This window comes from Ammospiza caudacuta, chromosome Z (genome assembly GCF_027887145.1).
Source record: "Ammospiza caudacuta isolate bAmmCau1 chromosome Z, bAmmCau1.pri, whole genome shotgun sequence".
NCBI lineage: Eukaryota > Metazoa > Chordata > Aves > Passeriformes > Passerellidae > Ammospiza > Ammospiza caudacuta.
The window spans coordinates 31,239,122-31,256,344 of record NC_080632.1 but is presented as its reverse complement, the minus strand read 5'-3'; the positions used below and the strand labels follow the sequence as shown (position 1 = coordinate 31,256,344).

The window sequence follows — 17,223 nt, the reverse complement described above, 5'->3', positions numbered from 1 at the left end:
GAACATGGATATCACTGCTGATGAACGTGTAGCGATGCACAGGACTGAGCTCTCGTAGCCATTGCTGTGTCTGGTATGCTGCACTAACACTGAATTGTTGACAATTCAGTGTTATTGCAGCATTACCATAACTGGTAATGGATATCCTGTGTGATTTAGAGATAATGTTAACCCTGACTGTTGGGTTTTTCTTCCATTTGCTGCTTGAACATGAGAACAAGAAGACCATTATTTGTAACAAATGTTACATGGAAAAGGAGAAATTATATTTTGAATTGACAGAATCTTGAAAGGGTAAATGTGGTTTCATAACTACATATATATCAGAAAGGAAAATGAGTTAATCAAGAATAAGATATCCTTGAAAAAGCTTTCTTTTTTTTTTTCAATCTTACTTGGAAATGTTCTCACCTTTCATGGTACAAAAGTAACTAGCATATCTGTGTATCCGTATCACAGTATCTCAGCAGTTACACTGCTTAAAAATTACTTAAATAGATTTCTTTATTGATGCAATACAACCAGAATAGGACATGCCAGGAACAATAAATTGTTTAGAACCTGGAAATCAAAAACTTCAAAAAATTTAGATTAAGGTTAGGAAATCTAAGTCTAAGGAAGTTTAATTTTCTGGTGAAATTTAAAAATGTTCTGCAAATTCTCATAAAGTCATTAATTCAGTGAAGGTCCCATTCAAAAGGAGTTGATTTGAGGTAGGAACCTGTTATCTTACCAGTTGTTTATTATCAAGGGAATATATCCAAAGGACTGGTGTGTTTTGTTGTTTTTTTTTTAATGGACAGGGTAGTTAACATGGAATAAAATAATAATTTGATATATTAACTGTGGAACTTAACAAGAGAAAATAGCATTTATTCAAAAAATAGCTTTAATTCAGTCAAAATTAGGATATTCAACCATACAGATCCAATCCTACCATTTCATACAGTCAGACCACGTTGTCTTCAAGTATTTCAGTTGATGTTGCAGAGTTTCTAAGAGAATCATCTTTCCAGATTTCATTTAATGAATCTTTTTAGTTTCTTGAGTGTTAAAATAGAGAGTGAAACTGGCCTAATGCAAAGTTGGCTGGTAGTGTAATATAGACTTTCCTGTTCCTTAGGTAGGGTGTGCCAAGTAAACATTAAAGATTAGTTCAGACTTCAGAAACAACATCTTTTGAGATTTTTGTTGAGGAACATATTGTGTGGTAGTGATTGTTGCTGAGGGAGAGGAGTTGGGACCATGAATCCCCATTCTTCAAAGGTCCTCAAAGTGAATATTACCACATTGAAAAAAAAAAGAAACCACGGATTCTCCATGTTTATTGTCGTCAGACTGTCTTGTGAGGGTCTGAAGAAACTATTTCTAATTTTTCTAATTTTTTTTTTTTTCCTCAGGTTGGGGGTCACACCATGCTGCCCATTCGTTGGATGCCTCCAGAGAGTATAATGTACAGGAAGTTCACCACAGAAAGTGATGTCTGGAGCCTGGGAGTTGTATTATGGGAAATCTTTACTTATGGCAAACAGCCATGGTATCAGCTCTCAAACAATGAGGTTTGTGTATTATATTCTCAAATTGAATTGGGAAAGCTGTTATGCTAATTATTGGTGTAGCTTCTCTGGAAAAAAGACAGCAACAAATTTATTTCTTAAAGAGCAGTTGGAATTTAATTTTTTCCTTTGCATAGCATAAAGTCTGCTCTGGGTAGACCATGAAACAATGAAAAGGACCTTAGCTATCTCCTGAACAGATGTATCATACATGGTATTGTTTCAGAATGGTTGTCCTGAACCATGGACAGATTAGATTGAAGTAATCAAGATATCTCTTGATTTCTAGACAGTCACAAGTATCCCCCTTCCAGAGATTAGCCACAGTGATACTCAGATGTTTGCAGAAGGTAGAGAGAAGGAGAGGCATTGATGCTCTATGAGCAGGTTGAAAATTTACCCTCCCTCTGAGGTGGTAGCTGGGTAGAGAGAGAAGCTACGTGATTAATTCCCAGCTCCAATTTCCTTATGTGTGGAGTGGTCAATGTGGTAAACTTAACATGAGTGAAGTGATTGCTCTTTGACCACTTACATTACAGTGAATTTTCCAGATTGTATACTGCTGTTCATACATCTGCCTAGAAAAGCAGTCCTTTTCAGAGATGGCTGCATGGCAGCCACCAGTGAGGCTGCTGTGGTTAAAGTTAACTCTTCCATGGGTGAACTCTACGTAGCTGGCACAGCTGATCCTTTCCTTGTGATTTCTCATAGGTGATTGAGTGCATCACTCAGGGCCGAGTCCTGCAGCGACCTCGCACATGCCCAAAGGAAGTGTATGACTTGATGCTGGGCTGTTGGCAACGGGAGCCTCACATGAGGCTTAACATCAAAGAAATCCACTCCCTCCTTCAGAACTTGGCCAAGGCATCTCCAGTCTACTTGGATATTTTAGGCTAAAGTCTCCTAGCATTTCTTCTTCTGGGCTGAGGGAATGAATGTGTTCAACTGCCGCTGAACTACATTAAAATGTGTTCTTAACTTTGACAGTATTAATGACAAAGTTACGGAGAAGCTTTCAAAGGGCAAGCAATGTGTGCTTCTCCATCTGTAGACACAGTATTGACTTTTTAGACATTACCAAGATGTATCTTCTCTCTTTCTCTCAGTTTCTATCTTTTTTTTTCCTTCTCTCCTGTCTTTCTAATCAATTTGGCTTCTGCATTATTGTAACTCTGCATAGACAAAGGCCTTAAAAATCCAATCTGTTATATCAGCAGACTCTTCAGTTTGCCCACCACAACTAACAATGCCTTGTTGTATTCATGCCTTTGATGTGGATGAAAAAAAGGGAAAAATATATTTGACTAAAACTTTGTGATTTCTGCTGTATAGCTACTGGGAGTTTCTATGGATTCACCTCATTTTTTTTTGCTTCAGCCTGTGGGTGGAAAAAGAAGACTGGTGTTCTGTACATGAAGAATGTTCTTTGCAGAGACAAAGCCAGATAGAAAGAAGACACTCTTGTGTGACACACTATCTGGAGGACCTTGGGAAATCAGGTGGCATCCAATCCTACATGAAAACACTGAAGTTATTTGATGGAAGACAAGAAGGGGTCTAGCCATTTCCCTGAAGAGCCTTTCTGAGGACTTAAGGAATTGTTTAAGGAGGTGCTTTGCCAGCACCATTCATTGCCAGAATCAAGTGAAACAAAATAAGATGCTGCCTGCACCGCACACAATTGTGTTACAACATGATAAAGTAAACACATGCCCTTTTTTTGTCTTCTGGTAGGATATTGTCATGCCACTGGTGTAAAAATGTTCTCCAGCTAGTCTTTTTTAGTAAAGGCTGAAGCTAGATTTAGTTACATACAATATTAATTTCAAGATTACATGTTGGAACTAAAGATTTTGATAGGAAAAACTACAAATGCTGAGGCAGGTGTATCTTATGCTGTGCTTGTCCAGCAGCATATTCCTTCCTTCCTTGATCCTTTCTTTTTCTTTTTTTAACCGTGCAAGCAAAACTGTGCATGGTCTTTGTCGATTAATGCCCTTTGTGCAGAAACAATCACTCATCTCGTAGTACACCCTAGTAGACATAGCAAACTCATAATGATATAACCTATATTTCATTAGAAGGGGCTAATGGAGGACATTAGCCATGTTAAAATGCCTTTACAATGTTATAGATATTATAGGCTGATATAACATGAATAATCTAAAGCACGGAGATCACTGGTTATGTTTGAGACATAGCAGGGGATAAAGATCTCTAGAAAAAAAAAAATTTACTCTGTGGTTATGGCTTGCTATTCAGAGTGCAAAGATTCTGACCTCAGCGTCATTTTTGTATTGATACTATTGCTGTCATAACCAACATAAACACTTTATTAAATAATTTATTTTTGGTTGGATTGGCATTGTATGTGTACAACATTTGCATGGCCACTGTGTTGATGATCGCTGCATGAGCATACATGTTGTTTTTCAAACTAGAAGTTGACAATTTGAAATTTAGAGCTAGGATTATTTTTAATATGAATTCTTACAAATGAAACCTACCTTACCTATTCCTCAAGACTTCTGCCTCCCTCTGTGAGGGGGCGTTATTGCAAAAAAGTGATCTTTCTTTCCATTTTCTCTTTTTATTATTTGTTATTGATATGAGCCAGATCAAAATAGTCCATCTTCGTGTTGGGGATATTTTATTTAATAAATTAAGCATTTTATTTTTGTAAGTGTTCCCATAGCACATTTAATATATAATTTGCTCGCATGTATTATTTATTGAGGCACTTTAAGTTTTTCCTTCAGAAGCTTTTAGAGCTAGCTTTTAAAAATTCTGAAGATTTTCAGAATAAAACAGTTCACTGGACACTGATGAAGTTTTACCCTTCTCAATGTCATTGAAAAGGCAGCATTACAAATAAACATGACAGTGTAACTATAAAGCCATACTCAGTATTTCTTTAATAAACTAGATGTTATTTCTTAACTGCTACTGAACTGGAAACACATAAAAAGCCAGAGGAAGATTCCTACAAAATGGGCCTTAAGATTTTATCTAGACTGTCTTGGAAGTTCTCACAGAAAACTAGAAAAAGACTGAGCATCCAGTGAAACCCATTCTCTTGAGAATATGAATGTTATATTTTAAAGTAATTTGAAATTGATCTTCAAAATAACAGTGGTGGAAAAGAAAGATATCAGAGTCCTCTTACTGTGCAGTGGGAAGAGGGTGCAGTTGGTGGAGGGGGCTGCTAAGTTTCTACCTGCATATTCTGTCTTAGTTTCTTCTGAGAAAAAGGCATCTAAGATGATGCTTTTACTGTAAAAGAGTCTCCAGCCCAAAAGCAAGCAGGTGTGTTTTACAAGCACTGAAAGAATGTATACCAAAAAACCACAAGACCATGAAAATGTACTTAGTGGCGTCTTCTTTTTGGTTTACTAGTGAGACTTTTAGAGTCATTTCAGAGAATAAATAGTATTAAAATGCATTGTGCAATAACATAGCAGTTTGTTAAATTTCTAAAGGACCAAATGTTCTACAGAGCCACCACCTATAACCTTGACCTATAACATTAATGTTCTTGGTAGTGCATAAAATGTATAATCACAGTAGAAAAGCTGTAAACTGTAGCTATACATAGTTTGCGTTTGTTCATTAAATGATGGGTAAGTGTAGCAGAGTGAGCAGAGAAGAGGAAGAAATATGTTCAAATCACAATGAAGGGTGAGTATATGTGCATATTCATCATGCTTGCACTGTCAGGTAAATTGTGTACACTAAGTAATTATGACAATCAGGCTCATTTAAAAAGTCTTTCTGGACATAGGACTTTCTGTGCTATGAACTGACCATATATATATATATATAATATGTGTGTTTGCATATGGCATATATATATATATATACACACACATAGCATATAATGTATGCCTATGTCTGTTGTATTTTACTTATATATGTGCAGACATGCATGCACATTATGTATGGGCTGTGTGTATATGTATAAATTTACATACACCTCTGTTATTACAAATTATGATTAGAGTGCTATTAATAAATTGATAACGTCTGCTGAGTAACCAAATTTTTTTTCTTTTGATATTTCTTTTTCTATATTTGTAAGATTCAACTTTCTAACTGGTGTGCAGCAGAGGCAGTGCTAGAATGCCAGAGATTTAACAACGAGCACTTTTCTTCCCCAGATGATTGCAGAAAAGCATTTCTTCCATTCCCATCTCACTTGTTGATTTTCACAATGAAATTAACAGATAAGATTCCAAGCTCAGAAAACAGAGTTTGTTTTACTGTCTTTTCTGGGTTTGTGCTCCTGTTGTTTTATTGTTCTAGCACAATAGTGCAGCTCCATTAGCATTTTGTACTTGCCTGCAGTAACTCAATAATTCCAAGAACGAGCTGGACTATTCACACTGCAACATGACTTGGAGAACAAGAACACTGATATTCAGGAGGAATAATAGTAGCATTCTTCGCACTCTGTCCTTCACTCTCAATAGATCTGCAAAACTCAGAACTGACCGTGGAGAAAGACACTTGCAAAGCAACAGCATCCCATGATGCCTGATGGAGTGTACACTTTCTAAAGGACTGCATTCATTTTGACCTGTAAAGCAAAATATCTATATATTGTCTACAGGTTAATAAGTAACTGCTTATTTTTGATCTTGGTTTTTTTTTTTTTTCCTTGCTATTTTTTATCATTTTCTTTCCTTCTTTCTCTTTTCTTGTCTTTCCTCCTTCTTTCCTTCTCTTTTATTTCTTTCTTTCCCTCTCTTTTTCTTTCTGTCTGTACCCTCCTCACCTTTATACGAGATTGTGGTCAATGTAGACTTGTACAAAACACTTTGAAAAGAAATTAAATAACCCAAATGACTAAGGTATAATGTATATGTGCTAGAACTAGTCCGCATTTGGGTTGTTGTGGCCTGTAACTGAATTTCCAATACTGCTATAAAATGTGGGGGAGGGGAGAAGGGAGGGACTGGTGAGGAAGTTGGGTTGGGATTGCTAAAGAGAGATGAAGGTTTTGATAGCACAGGAAGTTGTATCTTCTTTTTGTGAGGGCTGGAATAAACCACTGCTTCTTTGAATAAAAGGTCCTTTAGAGCCTTAGTTAAAACACCTTTGTTTGGGCAGGGTGGGGGGAAGTGTTGTTCATCACAAATATGAAGCAAAAAAAAAAGTCTAAATGTTGCAGGGAAAACACTGTGAAATTCACAACAGCAACCAAGTGACTATTTTGCCATCTTTTAAACATATGTCTCAGGAGAAGAAATGGGAAATGATGGGTGTGTTATTTTTCCGTCTATGCATTCTGCACAAGATCTGTGGGGATTTTTTGTTTGCTTGTAGAAGGTTCTGAGTGATGACTGGCTGATGTTTTATAATCACTGAATATTTGAGCAAAGATTATGGAAGCTGCTAGTAAGTGAGGCCATTGATTGAAATATGTGAGAAAACAGAACCAATCAAATCTATCCAGAGGCCTAATTCTTGCAGCTTATGTGTATCTTTCTGTAACTTGTAGAAAAGCACCTAAGAATGTTTTATATACAAATAATTTAATTTAACATTTATGTTTAATTGAATCACCAATAGAGAGAGAATCAATTAATTATGAAATATTTGTCCCAGCCCTTCTCTCACCTATAATTTATGTGTATATATTCTAGATATCACTCCGTTTGTCACTTTAGGTAAAGAGGAAGATATCTACATACAAATATAAATCTCTATATTGTCACCAAATTGTGACCTGGTGTGTAGAGCTATCTTTCTCCTTTCTTTTTTTTCCTTTTTTTAAAAAATTTATTTAATGTGATGTCTCTGTGGAAATATTTAGTGGTTCTTGTTTTGCAGTTTGTTACAAGTAGTCATTGCTTTAAAACTTTCATTGCATCTTGGCTGATTTCAAAGTGATGCCTAGGTATCAGTGTTAAAAGTTTTGTTCGTGAATCATGTGACCAGCTTCTCTCAACATGACATGGAAAGTCTCTTGTACTACAGTGTATTTAATAAAAATGATGTCTTACAATAAACAATGTCATCCAAAAGAAAGATAAAATTATTACTTTAAAACACTAAAAATTTTATGTGGTGTTGTGTGTTGTTTTCTGTTGTTTGAATGCCTTTATTTACCTCTATTCTTTTTAGGATGAAATGAAGGAAACGTTTGGTATGCTTAGAAGCATGGCAAGTTTGCACTCTAAAACTGCAAAGCAAAAGCAGCTTGCTGAACTCGTAGTTCATGGAAGAGTTGACCAAAATTAATAGGACTAAAGAATGGCCATCCTAATGGCAGACACATTTTTTTGGTCTTCAGTATCCAAAGGAAGGTCCTATTTGAATTCTTGTTCATTTGAGCAGCTGGCAGCAAACACCTGCTTATCTTCTAGCAGAAGCAGGCCTTCAGGTATTTTCTGGCACTTTCCTAAAACTGTCCTTCAAACTGCAGCCCTGTTAAAAATGTAGTTTTTTTCTTTTTAACTCATGTTAGTCTACTATGAATAGATTGTGAGCAAATACATCATTAAATCCAAGTACTTGATTAAAATTCAGAATATGGACAATCAAAGGAAGGTTTAGCAACTTTATTAGTGATCCCTCCATAATCTGGCGTGATCTCAATCAAGCCCTTCAAGGCCAGAGTAAAACAATACAAGACCCACTTTGTGAATATATGTGCTTCCTTCTGCCAAGAGACCTCTTCAAGATAGGTGAGCTGGCTATAAGCATTCAAAAGGTCAAAGGAAAATAATCTACTGAGAAGAAGCCTCAGGATGAAATCTGTCCAAAACTGAAAATATCATTAAAACACACTAAAAATTTTTGTTGACCGTTCATGTAGCGGCTTAGAAATGCCTTACCTGCTTTCATGGTAAAATCTTGATGCCTTCTGGATTTGTTGGGTTTTTGCTATCCCAAAAATAAACACCTCTCTGCAGGCAACAGGTTGTGATGAAGTCTGTTTGGGAGCAATGAGAGCTCCAGAAACCCCCAGCATATAGCATCATCCTGCAGTCACATCAGCATGGGTGCAATAGCCTGCACACACTCCACCCCCATTCCCTTACTCCAGGGATTTTTAAGGCTAGGGGGATGTAGCTGCAGCAGGGACAGGACATTACCACTCCTCATGGTGGTTTTGCACCTAAGACACAGATGAGCCAGCAGGGCCCATGGAGTGCCTCAGCAGTACACTCAGAATTTTTGCAGCATTACAGCAAGTAGCTCTCCTGTGCAGCCCAGCCTACACAAGACTCCACTTTAAGTTTCTGCTCCCCGGCAACCATCCTGTACCCACAGAGTCCCATTGCTCTTTTTAGCTCAATCCCAGATGGGCCCTTGGGCAGGCAAGAAGTCTTGAAGCACTTGCTCATCACTTGGTCACTCAAAGGAGAAGAGTTTTGTATCTTCTACTTTTCTCACCTAGGTACGTACGGCCCTGCAGCATGCAGTGTGTAACAGAGCAGAGGTTCAGTTTAAAAGCAGTGACTGGTGCCATTTTTGTTGCCTTTTGTTCACTGCCACTGTAAGGGTAAAGGTGTTAGTTCAGGTTGCACAACAGGCTTGCTAAAGACTAATGAGCTCCTGAAGCTCCCAAAACATGTCAGACTTGATAGTCTGTTTAGGATCACTCATGCACAGCTCAGCAATATCCTTCCATCACAGCATCAGAAGATCTCTCAGTTTATCAGTGCCTACTTCCTGCATAAAATCCACAGAGAGTTGTGAAACACTGAACAGGTCAGCAAGGAATATGCAATGTAAGTCCTGGACCTGCTACTGCTAAGTCTCAACAAATTTCCACACCTGATTTCATAGTGAAGAAGTCTTTGTGTCAAATGATTCATATAACTTGAACAGCATCTTGATCACTGTATTGCTTCAAAGGTGATTCACAGTGTTTCTTGATTGTTCCCATTGGTATTTTTAATGGCTATAATAATTTCCTTTTTAAATGGTGAGAAAGCTCATGTTTAAAAAACAAAACAAACCATGGCCTTATAAAGGACAAAAAGAAAAAAAAATCGTGGATCTACTCAGAACAGGGTAGGCAGAGTCTACTTAACCAGCTCCCAGGTTTGCTTACCAAAGCAGCTTATTAATATTTGTCATAAACCATTGGTTCTGGCAGGAAAAATTTCATGCAAGAAAGAAAAATACTTGCGGTAAACACCTGAAGAACTACCCAATTAATTTTTATGCTAAGAGCCCCATACTTCAACCTCTAGAGCATAGATTGACATGCACAAGAGACACAGAGTTTCTTCAGCAACTCATGGCTTTTGAGAGTTGGAAGATTTTAGGGCTTGGGTCCATTTTTATCAGTGATTGAGTAAAGAATACCAGTTAAAAAGACCATAAGAAAAACAGTGGAGAGTAAAACAAATGTTTTACTTTTTTTAACTGATAATCACATCATGCAAATAAATGCATTTTAACAAGGAATAACAATTTGAACTAAAGAGCATGTGCTCTTTACGGCTGCGATCTGTATTAAATAGAATGCAAGGGAAGAAGAAATTAATAAGAAAAATCAGGGAGTAAGAGTATAAAATATGCTGTAAAAATTAGACATGTAGCTTTGCTGTCCTCCTGTCTGACCTTAAAGACAAAACTGATACTTGGAAAATTGTTTACACATATTTTGAGCACTTCCAACATAGAAGAAGACGTTTCTTGGCCTAGCAGTTCTTTGTTATGATACAATGACTGCTAATGTCATGGAAAGTCCAGGTCCATCACTATTATCCTGATTTTTGTCTTTGCATTTCTTTTCTGAAACAGTTAATTTAAATACGTAAAAAGTGATATACTGCTATTCAGTGTGTTGCAACATGGGCTGACTGCTGGTTCATTAATCTGAGTTCTCCAGTTAGCCCAGTTAGGAACTGTTGGGAATGGTTAAGTAATTATTACTCAATGGCTGAGTAATTTATTGATGATTAGCAGGAGTGCGAGTATTAATTTATACCTGTAACTCCCAGGGTAGTCTCCTGTTCAGGGTAACCCAGCTCCTTCTTTGGAAAGCTGAGGCTGCACAAGTAATAACAAGGCATTCATCACCTTCTGCTTCACAATCTGAAAGCAATTTACAAATGGTCAATGATAGCTGATCAAAGGGGGAAAAAAATTTCCTCTCCTGGCCACTTTTCTGTTGCCCTTCTAACCAGTTCCACTAGCCCTGGACCTGCGTAATATTTAAATTGAAGCTCTTTTCTTCCCCAGCTTGATTTGGCAGGTCAGAACCTCCCAATCTGGCAGAGGTGATCAACTTCACCCTTGAAGCAGACAGCTCTTTGCCAATTGGTTTTTGCACATGTAAGTGTCCTCTAATTTCTGAGCCCTGCAGAGACAGCAGATGCTCTCAATATGTGTGAGAGCAGGTGAACAGTATGCTTTGTCCGTGTAAGAGAGAGGAGAAAAAACATGGAAATGGGAGCCAGCACAGCCTACAAAGCTGATGGAAGCTGAACTTGTTGTCTTTGGGCCCCAAGTAGGGCTGAAAGGCCTGGGGTATCCACTGAGAAGCAACATGGGAACATCTCTTCTCAGCACGCTTGTGTCTTATGGCCCAATGCAGATGTTTCCCTCCCTCATCATGCCCCACACTATGCCAGGGACAGACCAGCTGCCCCCTCAGAGGAGAGCATTTGCCTTGGCCCTCAGCCTCATGTGACTGTTGGGCACAGTCCTGGCAAACAAGATGTCCCTGTCCTCAATTGTCCGAACTGATTGGCTCATTCATGTTCACATCCTGATAGAAGTGACGAACATAACTCCTTTTCACTGGCAAATGCTGGGTGAACTGCTTATAATAGGCTTCCTTTTGTTCTGTGGTGAACTGGGACAATCCCATGGTATGCTTGAAGAGGTGATCTATCTCCAGCATGTGCCATGGTCTTGGTCTACGGTGAGTGGGAAAATATGTTAATCACTGTGATGGCAGGCTCCTGTCATTCTGTTCATCAAAAATGGCACAAGCTGCCCACATTCCCATATTCCTGTGCTGCCATGAATTCAAAGCACCCAGTCACCAATGAGAGAGCTGCAGCACTGCCTGTCTTGGCATGCACAGACTAGTGCTTGTGATAAGGGGTGCATGACCTCAGGAGCACACCCTCAGTATTGGGGGAACATGCTGGCTGGGAGGTGCCACTCATTGCCACTCAGGCAATTTGATGTTGTTTGCAGTGCAGTGAGCTGATGACTGCCTTTGTCCCTGTATCTAAGTCTTTGCCATTTTTTTGGATGTTCTGTGCAGCTGCTTGAGGTCAGCTAGCAGCGAAGTGGATGACTCCCAGATGAACCAGAAAGGGACATCTTGTCTCTGCAAGACATTGTCTAACTTCAACCTGGCATGGCAACCGATAAATCCTTCAGTAGCATAATGTAATACCTGTCCTGGTTTTATTGCATCTATTAAATCTATGGTTTGTCTTAGAGATGAATCATTCTTTGGAGACACCTCATGTTTGACTCAATTTCTCATCCTGGTGACCAGCTGGATGGCAGTAGCAGTATTTGCACCTGTGTGCCTTACCACTGCGGGAGGAGATGCCTGCTCAGCCAGGTGCGTTCTCATAGCTCTTGCTGAGGTTGGTTTTGACAGCCAGACATCAGCATAAGGAGAAATATACTGACAGTGTGGTGCCAAATGGGCAGAGGAGCAGTCCTGCACTCCTCATGCAAGCCATGCTTTTGCTGCAGCTGATCACTATTTCTAACAGTGTCTCTTTATTCATTAAGGTTTTTTTTTTTTAAGCTGTGTTGAATTAGTCTATTAAGAGCACCACTGACATGCCCATCACCTACAATTAACATTTCAAGAAACATCACAGCCAGGAACAGTAAGCATTAGGAGACAAAGTAAAATGAACATGTGGATCTCATACCCCCTGCTCCCCTCTCCCACTTCAAACCAAAGTGCAGGGAGTCTGGCACAGAATTTGTCTTCCAGGTCCTCAAAGCAGTTACACATATAAGTCTCTGCAAATGATCCATTATAAGCTCAGATCATCTCTTTCTGCTTTGAATTTTCTTTTTTACTGCTTTGTGATTCGGGAAATTATGTGTGCAAATGTCACTAGCACCAAGGGATTTTAGCAACCCAAAATCTAAAGAGTCCTGGATAAGAGAAAGCAGATGGAGACTAAACATGGTGTCTTCAATTCTGCAGAGGCCACGGAATAAATATGCACTTCGCTTGGTTAAAATAATACCTATTGGCAGTAATTGTTGTTGGGTTGTTTGCCAGTGGGAGTCTAATCACTCTGGCAAGAGCTAGGTGATCCACAAGCTGCTACAGTGTGCTTTTGGCTCATCTTGTGTTGTACAACCTCACAGATTTTCATAGTAGAAAATTATGAAGGGATCAGTAATGTTTGCAATATGAAAGAGATATCAGCTTTCCCAAACTATGCACCTTTCCCAAACTATGCAAAATTCTATTGCACCATCATACAAATTGCTTAGTAGTTACTTTTAGAATAGATTTGCTGTTAAACACCTATGTGATTATGACTCGGGGCAGGGTCCAAAAATGGCTTTCCCAAGTCAGAATGGCACGTAAGGCAAATTTGGCTGCCAGCTCTTTTTACAAAGTTAACATTTTCCTTAGTAGGACAGAAATACAGCCAATGGACATGAACATTCTTGATCTCAAGTCAGTGGCACCAACAAACTAGCCTAGCCTCCACACAACTAGCAGCATACAACTGCAGAACTGGAGTTGTTGAGGACTGTAGAATCCAAACCAGGAGAGTGGGGGCTGTGATGTGAGCAATGGGAATGTCTTTTGAGACCCTGCCCAGGCATCAAACCCTGCTGCTGTTTTGCCTTCCAGAGGTCAAAATCCAGGAATCTCAGTGGAACAGGTTGAATGTTAAAAGATTTGGGAGGGGATTAGATAATCTCATGCCAGACTAAGAAATTGAGCCAGAGCCAGCCTGAAAATCCCTGAAATTGACAGTCTCTATCAGTACTTTGAAATGCTAGCAAAGCTGTTGCATATAAACTGAAAACAGCAGTCCTAGTGAAAGGCAGAAAAGTGCACTTGCTATTATATTGATCCTTCTGGCTGTATGGTTACCTGCTCTATCATTGACAGCATTAAGTAACACTGCCACATTGAGGTAACCCTTCCATTCTGTTATCTTCTTTTCAAAACATACCAGTGATTAAATCTATGTGGGCAGCCAGCATCTTGGAAAATAATGCAGCACAGATTTATTGTTTTACTCTAAAAAGACTGCCAACTGCCACCTGGCCTCCATTTTCACCCTGCATCTGGCAATTCCCTGGTGAGCAAGACATACACATCAGCTTGTTTTCTAGTGGTGCTTAGGTGAGGTTAATGCTGGCCACCTCCCTCTTACTGGTTACCCAAAGTTAAGTTTCTGCATCTTCCACTTCTTCTCTGACATAAAGACTTTGTCAAGAGAGATGATTTACCATGGAAGTGTCTCTTAAATAGGCCAAATTCAACACACATCAGTATCTGTACAATAAATACAATAGAGTACTACTTATAATGCATTATTCTGCATTCATTGGGTGATAATTTGTGCAGAGGGCTGCAACTAACTCTTATTCATTCAACTATTGGAAAGTGATTATTCAAATGAGAAATGCTCTGGGCTTGGGAAGGAACACAACTGACAAGGGATTAAAAAGGTAGAGCTCCAGTTGCTAACATAGAGCCACTGATGAGGTAGCCATTCTCAAAGAGGCTGACACACCCATGTTGGGTGCTGGATCAAGCCTATAACTCTCAGAAAAGTGCAGACTTTTTGTATGTTGTAAGAAGGCTGTGTTTTATTTTGTAGCAGATCATTATTGGTATACCCAGTTGCTGCCAGACCTCAGAAAGAGAGGATACACAGCCATAAACCAGGCAGAGGGAGTTCAGCCAGGTTCCCTTCCCTGAGATGGGAGGCATCAAAAGACAACTAGAAAACCAGTGATATTTACTTAGTTGTGAGACTGAAGACAAGATATTGTGTGTTTCACACCAAGGCAAGGATCTTCTGAGTTTGGATTGGGCAGGTCACAGTTGAGCCAGGCCACCAGGAACACCTCAAAGCAAATGTACATTTTTGTATATTTCCCAGGTCAAACAAACGAACAACTGTTCTGCCTCAGACTGGAGTACATGACACAGTGCAGATTTTTCCAGCCTGTTGCTCTGCACTGGTAAGCCCTTGCATCTCATTCAGTTGTCTCTGACACAGTGGGACTTTCAATATAGAAGTGTGCAGACCAAGCTGTTCTATTGTTTTGTTTAGTTGAACATTATGTTGGGGTTTTTTTTCATTTTAAAGAATACTGTGTATCATGCTTTGACACTTGTACAGATTGTGATAAACTGATTTTCTGGTTCAGTGGTTCACTGCTCTATTTCACTATGAGCAGGGGAAGGAAGATCTGTAATGAATATCTATAATGAATATCTTTCACCTCTCTCCAGAAATAAGTGGTAAAAATTTCTTTGATGCAATTGGTGAGACTTGCAAGAGATTAATTATGTTCAGGTGCTCCAATGCCAGTCTGAATGATTTGATTGAATGAGCATGGGTGCTGTTGAACAAATTTTCCATTCATTTCCTCCTTCCTCAGTTAAATAATTGTTGTGATGCGCTAACACACCCATATAAATGACACCCTGAAGACAGGATAATTTACCTGGCAGTTCTTCCAAACCCAATTCTACTTGTTATCTGCACAGTGATTAGTATTTACTGTTGCTTGTGGTGCCACTGAATGAGCTCAGTGAGCCACTACCACAAGGACCTCTGCCCCTTGCCGCTTCACTGATGCCTGTCACAGCAGTATGCTCAGGAAAAGATTGCCTTCTCACATGCTTATTCATCCCTTTATCACAACTGTTCATACAGTTACCACTGGAGTTCTATTTCAATTTTAAAAATTCTAAAAAAACCCTAAATAACACAGAATGTAAAAAAAAAGTTATCAGTGATGCAGTTTAATACTGTCTTTTACTTGCTGTTGTTAAAAATGCATTATTTCAGTGAAGAACTAGGTCGTTTCTATGCAGTTGTACAATAAAGCAAAAAAAATTACGGCTATAGGAAGTATAGCAAAATACAGTCATACTCTGGGAACAAACAATACAAGGTTCAACAAAACAGAAGTATTTCACCTGCATGCAGAGAAGAAGTGGAGACAAAAGAATTCATGCTGCCTTTATTAAATTTCATAACATGAAAATTGATAGTGTGTGCTTAGTCTTCAAGAGAAGTGCACTATCCACTGGTGCTCCCTCACTGTCAGACAGTTCCTTAAGCCTTCCTTTAAGTCAGTGGAAATCCTGCTGTGGCTTTCAGATGGCTCTTAATCGGACTGCTGTGCATAGAGAGCATTCACATACCCGAGGCTTGCCAAAATCTCCCAAGAGATATAAGGTTTCCACCAGAAAGAAACCTCAGACACTCTAGACACAAATGTATGTCTTTTCCTACGTCTGAGATAATGGCTACTTTACTGCTGAGTTGCTCATCAAGCTCATCAGCTTTGCCAGCACTAACAGAGGCAGGAATAGAGAAGAAACAAAATATCATTGAGTCCCTCAGCAAATCCTTACTCCTTAAATGTTGCATTTATCCCAAGCAGTACTGCAGAACAGGACTCATTTCAAAGAAAGGCCAAAAAAGCCCTGGTTATTGCAGCAGCTATCATGAAAGAAATGCCTCAGTAGCACCCTAAATACAGTCCTAAGTTTTCAGACCTCAGGAGGATAAAATGAAAAACTGACAAATCCCAAGTGGTATGATGAAGGTGAATATTGCATGATTACATTTTTCAGGATGCAGGTGCTGAGAGCAACAGGAAACAGGAAGCAACAAAATAAGATAACCCTCTTCAGTTTAGCTGTGAAACATTACCAAAGCTTCTTGTGGGCAGTAGGAATGAAAATGGATTGAAGAATTGCTGGACATTATATTGGAAAAAAAACTGCTGAAAAAATTTTAAAAGTAAGACATCATTAGACTGGGGAGGTACCCTAACAACTGGTTTACATCCCACAGGAGGGTGGAAAAAGACAGTTTATTGTGTGCTCCTCCTGTCCTTGTCCTTCTCCAGACACCTGCTACAAATGGGTCCTGGAGCTGGCATACCTTTGATCAGTCAGGGTACAACCACTCACCTAGTTACACTTGATTTTCAGCAGTACAATTGCTGACAATAAGACTTTCTCATGTATTGTGACATATTAATTGCAATGCTAACAATGCTTTTTAACATTAGTATCTACAAAATATTGCTTCTGAAGGGAAACTAGTCATTGTTTTTTTTTAAGAATACATAGTTTTGTTGATGAACAAAAAAGATCTGACAATGAAATTCCAGGTATTTCATACAAACTCAATCTTAAATAAAAGTCTCATTAAAATGGAGATTAAAGGGATTTAAATAGCTCATGTTCTTCCTTCTTTAACTATTGAGTATTCTTTGAAATTTTTAATGGTTTTGGTATAACTGTTTTTCTATTTGTTACTTTTTGTCTCATATAAAATTTGCTTAGGATTTACTGGAATCTCTAGTGAAAAGGACTGTAGCAATACGTAATGCACAAAGTACACAAAGTGATGGAAGAGAAATATTTGTGCTCACACACTTTCAGTTATCATCGAGCCATTTTCTTTGAAATTACCCAGATGCTCAAGTCCTA

The 17,223-nt window shown here is 38.8% G+C and overlaps 1 protein-coding gene across 2 annotated transcripts in view; it reads left to right on the top strand.

The window, feature by feature from the left end:
• NTRK2 (neurotrophic receptor tyrosine kinase 2) overlaps positions 1-7,540 on the top strand; it is a 198,886-nt gene extending 191,346 nt beyond the window's left edge. For both annotated transcript variants that reach the window (XM_058823316.1, XM_058823318.1), the window contains 2 exons: positions 1,401-1,559; positions 2,268-7,540. In XM_058823316.1, coding sequence (XP_058679299.1) covers positions 1,401-1,559; positions 2,268-2,453 — 345 coding nt within the window. In that variant the 3' untranslated portion in view covers positions 2,454-7,540. The remainder of the gene's footprint in view (positions 1-1,400; positions 1,560-2,267) is intronic.
• The last annotated feature ends 9,683 nt before the right edge of the window (positions 7,541-17,223 follow it).